The sequence below is a fragment of the Trachymyrmex septentrionalis genome, unplaced genomic scaffold (assembly GCF_001594115.1).
Source record: "Trachymyrmex septentrionalis isolate Tsep2-gDNA-1 unplaced genomic scaffold, Tsep1.0 scaffold73, whole genome shotgun sequence".
Classification (NCBI taxonomy): domain Eukaryota; kingdom Metazoa; phylum Arthropoda; class Insecta; order Hymenoptera; family Formicidae; genus Trachymyrmex; species Trachymyrmex septentrionalis.
In genome coordinates this window covers 1,042,121-1,047,736 of record NW_017305916.1, presented here as the reverse complement: position 1 = coordinate 1,047,736, position 5,616 = coordinate 1,042,121, and the positions used below count along the sequence as shown (strand labels likewise).

The 5,616-nt window shown below is 34.8% G+C and overlaps 1 protein-coding gene across 1 annotated transcript in view; it reads right to left on the bottom strand.

The window, feature by feature from the left end:
- The window catches only part of LOC108753907 (transcription factor kayak), a 35,272-nt gene extending 30,030 nt beyond the window's left edge, over positions 1 to 5,242 (bottom strand). Inside the window, exon 1 of the mRNA XM_018495890.1 lies at positions 4,866 to 5,242. Coding sequence (XP_018351392.1) covers positions 4,866 to 4,997 — 132 coding nt within the window. The 5' untranslated portion in view covers positions 4,998 to 5,242. The remainder of the gene's footprint in view (positions 1 to 4,865) is intronic.
- Positions 5,243 to 5,616: the final 374 nt, after the last annotated feature.

Here is a 5,616-nt window from a genome sequence, read left to right as displayed (position 1 = left end):
AGACGGCGGCGCTTTATAAAACAGCTGTTGGAGGCGGCCGAAGTCACGACGGGCGAAATGCTAGCTAGATCAATACAATCGCCATGCTGAGAATACATCGGGTGTCCTCGAATTACAATGAAACGTTATTCGTTGCGAATTTCAAGTTTTATCAGAGATATCGAGGGTGATTTATCGTAACTTTCACATCTCGTTCGTAACTTTCAAAATATAAAAACATCATTATAAAACCTAATCTCTCTTACTTAATCTCTCTGCCGTCTCAATTGCTTCAAAAAAAGTTTTGCTAACATGTAGTTCAAATCGGATGGCAGATAATTGTAGTATCATTTGCGCTTCTAATACTTGACTCACAAAAGCTCATTTTCTATGTGATTTATGGCAGAACATTACACTGACAAAAATGTATAATACTAAATTTTAATATTTGTTTGAATAATACTAATTAAATATCTACTAAATGTAAACGTACATCTTCTATGATATGAAATATCAAGAACCATTAATCTGATTTATCGTTTCTTTATTGAATAAATATTTATTTATTGCAAGTAAATGTTTTTAGTACTATTAAAAAAATATGGATTAAGATTGATCAGTAAATTGTTTTCAATGAACTTAATGTAAACGAACGGGTAAAAGATCGAAAAGAGAAACTTAACGTCTAATTAAACAGTTCTTTATGATCATAGATTGATGATATGCTATAAAAAACGATTAGTGCTTGGATATTTTCGGTCGTTTTTAAATTCTTAGAACTAACTGTATCAGTGTATTCTTTTTTGTCCTCAGTTTTGGGACATCCTATAGAAGGGAGAGACAGACGCACTAAACCCTTGTCGATGCCATAGAGATATTGTCCGTCGCGACGAAGAGAATTTTCTACTTCCTGTCTGTATCTATAAATATACACATGCCATATCGACGTAACAAATTACGATATGAATAGACTGGACAATTGTTATTATTAAATAACACCGAGTGATAATAACGTGATTGACAACTCATTTAATAAATACTTTTATACAGAAGATAGAGTTTAGACATTTTCAACATTGTAAATATTGAGAAATAAATTTAAAAAAAAGAACAGTTATTTCCACATAAGCTATAATAAATAATTTTGAATCTTAATCTTTTACACAAAGAGAATTTTTTTCAATTTACTTTAAAATATGGCAGTTGTGGTACAATACAATATTTTAAAGATTTTTTTACTATGCACTTCAGTAATATTAATCAAACTTATCTTATATTTTATTATAGTTTTATCAAGAATTTTATTAATGAATGAGAGAAATTAACATAAAATCTTCGAAATACAATATTGTCCCAGGTCTATCATATTTTCAGGGTAAATTCTAAGAAAAAATTCTCTCCATGTACCGAGTTAATTGTGCACTACGTTTTGTATTATAAAGAATTAAAAATCACATTTATAGAATTTTTTACATAATAAATAATAACATGTATTTTTACTTGTCTAATATATGAAATATAATAACTTACAAAAATTACCATTAGTAAAAGATGAACAATTTTTTTTAGCAAGTTAATTTTAAGAGCCAACATGAGAATAAAGCGCGAATATAGATGACAAAGTGTTTTGAACTTTAAACGACTTTTTAAAAGTTTGATTCATTGTATACATATAGGATAGTAGATTATTCTTTTGAAAACCGGTTTTAACTTCTACTGTATGCAAAGTCCTCATCAATCTTATACCTACAGCCTAAAGTAAATTGATAAGCCTTTTCTTGAATTGAATTTAATTCTTAAAATTCAATTCAAAATAAAAAAAATGTATTTGCCATAATTAATAACCTATCTACACCTGAACAAAAATTGTCTTACATCTCACAAATGTTTTATATGTCCAAAGTTTAACCCCCACAATAATCTGAAGTGATGTTTATACCCCAAAAGCGAGGAAATCATGTTCAGTCACACAAGTTCTTTGCTAATCAAAAAGCTATACCTATTTTTTTAAATATTACCTATATAAATCTATCTTACATAATCCTCCAATATTAATACATTGTAGAACAATCAATAATATACAATATATAATAGATAATAGTGATTTAATTAGAATAAAAATCACCCCAGGTGATCGTTTACAAAAAGACACTGGATGACTATTCCCGGGTTAAACTCGGTGAAGTTTTAAGGATTCGATTATTCGCGCGTGCTTGAAGACCACGAAAAACAAACGTTCTGCGGTTTAAGATTGAAATCGCTCACTCATTCATATAGCAAGATTGATTGTCGAACCGCACCATGTCGTTGACGCGTCATTTATAAACCGCAGCTTGTGATCTGCGAGATAGTACGAAGAAAGAATGAACAATCACACGTTTTGAAGTTCGCGCGAAGCGAAGACTCATTCGTAAACGCAAACACTCGGCAATCTCGAGATCATTGATCTCTCCCGATCGGTGAATGGACGCAGTAGTAGAATGAAAGATAACGTTCGATTGGATAATTCCGTAGTAACTCAAAGGTTTACTGGCGGTGCATATGGTATGCACCTTAAAAGGACACCTATGCAGGATCGGAATGAAAGTTGTCTTTTATCTATGCATGCAGGGGCGTCTAATTTATTTGCCGGCTCCACGCGTGAAGTAGAATAGGCTCTATCAGAATAAGTTCAAACAGTATTTGTCCATTAACAACTTAAACGTACTAACGTCAAGTGCGTTTCCAGAATTTCTTTTTCAGGATTTTTTCTTAAGAAAATTATTATACTTTTGAAAAATCGAAGTCTGACATTTGTTGTTTTATAAAAGTTACACAGGCTTTGTGAGTGTAAATAATATAAGACTTAGATGCGTAGCATGTTATCGCGCACTCATGACGCATAATTAGATGCACATATATGATAACGCCGTTGATATTTTCGCGCGACTCATTCCCAGCGAAAATGTGTTTTTCATTCGAACTCGAGCAGTTCGGTTTATAGCGATGACGGCACGCGCTTTTGTAAATTTAGCAACGCTCTGTCTCTAATTCCCGGATAAAGGAGCTCTTCAACGAAGTAGCAGCTTGACAAATGCATCGTGTCGAAAGATATTTTAACTGTTTTGAACTCGATAAAACACAATATTAACAAACTCGGTATTATTACACGAAATTTTGCGCAACCTACATGGAAAGTTATCCAAAGTATCAAATTATATAAAGTATTAAAAAGCAGTAAATAAATAAAAGTAATAAAAATTTAAAATAATAAAAGAGACTTATAAATTCTGACTAGATTAAATATTAGCATCAATAACATTCTCGGAACGATCAATTTTGTGAGAGTGCTTAATAGTTTTTAAAACAATCAGTACAGTTAAATTTTACAGCATCTTTTGTAATCGTCACGTGTATATCGAATCACAGAAGTGAATCCAGGTCACCAGTACAAAATCTTAATAATTAATCAATTACGTTTGTCATAAATATTAATCACACATCCCATTCTTTACATACTCGTTTAATGCAAGTAACGTTTCAAGTAACGCTTAAAATCGATCATCGGCAGAAGGGAGATGGGTATGCACACTCTGCATATTTTACAATGTACAACTACTAATGAGTCATCACGAGCAGCATTAAGAGACAAATACAGATAAGCAGCAGCACTTGTGCATTACCCCGCCTAAGAATTCATGTTCCTGCGAAATAACATACAATTCCCAGTTGCACGATTGACCAAATATGCGTCATACAATAATAGTAAGACGGTAAGCCACGTAATTCTAACCGATTCTGCTAAATGTTACATCGCGGATGTATAATCGTTTATGTAATCGCCACATCAGCTCTTGCAAGTTTATAAAAGTAAACATTTTTTTTTTATAAATTAAGATAGAAACTGTCCAAATCGAAGAATTATGATTGCAAGAAGATTCTTTTATTGTTCCTTACACTTTAATCAGCTGAACCTTAAGCTGAATGAAATTTCATCGAGGAAGTTTAAAAGTTATATTTTTAACGATGAATTAATTTAAATCCGGCATACACTATGAAGTTAAGGAATAATATCTTGAATGTTTTTTTACTGCGATAACTCGGATGTACAAACAAGAATAATGATTAGCAAATTTATATACCTATCTACACATGTTGATGGAATGTTTTCAGATATCGAATTGTTTTTTTACATTTGCACAAGATAAGAAACTCTTACAATCTCTTAAGTGCATTCCTTTATATATAATTTTAAATATTCTTCCAAGTTCGTATGTGAAAAATTGGAAAAATACTTATATTATTATTATTATTATTATTCTATTATTTTATATTTCTATTTTTCTTTTTAATAAATATATATTATTATCAAATAGAAAAATAAAAGTATAAAATATCTTATATTTTTAATCCATAAAATTAATTAAAATTGTATAGGTTTTGTTTATGCGTTTCTCAAAAATGGAAATACAATCATTTATATTATTTCATACAAATCTTTCTTAGTTTCTTGTCTGTTTCTAAGTTCTTGTCAACGTAACTTTTTTTAATTTTATATGTGATAAAAGGACAATTCTCCCTCAATCATATGTATCATTGTACAAGTTACTAGAGTTAAGGAAAATAATGAACATCTCCCGTTGAATCTAAAGACCGGATCCACCACATGAAGCAAGTCATGAGGCGCGTTCGCGCCATGTACGACGCCTAAAGGCGGACAACCGCTTTAACGTTTAACGCATTATTGTCGCGCGTGCGTTACGTAACGCATGCACTTGCAACGGGACGAGACGAGACTTTGATCGTCGGCGCGACGTAATCGCGACGCATCCTGCAAGGATACAGATAACCTTCGGACAGCCGAGAAAGCGAGACATATTGCGGGAAAATTCCTGCCCAGTACTTACGTTATTCGGCAGCACGGCCGTGTTCGCGATGCTGGAGAGAAAATCATGGCTGACGCGGGAGCTCTGCGAGGCCCCGCTGTCGCTGGACACGCTGGAGCTGTCGTAGAGCACGTCGGAGACGTCCAGCTTCATGTTGCCGTTCACCCTCGCGAATCCTCGTCGGAGCAGAGACCGGAGTCACCGGAACGTCGCGTTCTAACCTCTCTCTCTCTCTCTCTCTTTCTCTCTCTCTCTTGCTCTATCTATCTCTCTCCCCCGAACGCTCCTCCGAAAGGAATGCAAGCGAGAGCGAGTGAGACGGTGGTTGTACTTAGAATGGTACTGGTAATGGACGTACGTAGAACTCAAAGGCGGCACGCACGAATCGCAGGTCCCTTTGCTCGAAACTGTGTGAAACTGCAACCGATGACTCATACCGTGGGGGAATACCTCGCGCGCGCGTTCGGCAAACCGTTCGAACCCGCGGAGAGAGTCGAGGCCTCGCGAGCGTGGATGACGTCATAGGTTATTCCCGGCCGACCAATCGCCGTCGAGCTGCCGGTCGCCGTGGCAGTGCCGTGCCGTCGCGTTCGATATGTGGTGTTATCGACGAAGCACGAAAGTTTATCTACTACGCGGCGCATAGATGCTCGTAATCGGCTTGTAATTCGATACGTTTTTAATTTGCTTCTCTTCTTTATTCTCCGATCTTCGACATTTGTCGTAAAAATTGCGATTCTGCAGAAACATGAAGATGCTGATGTAACGATCA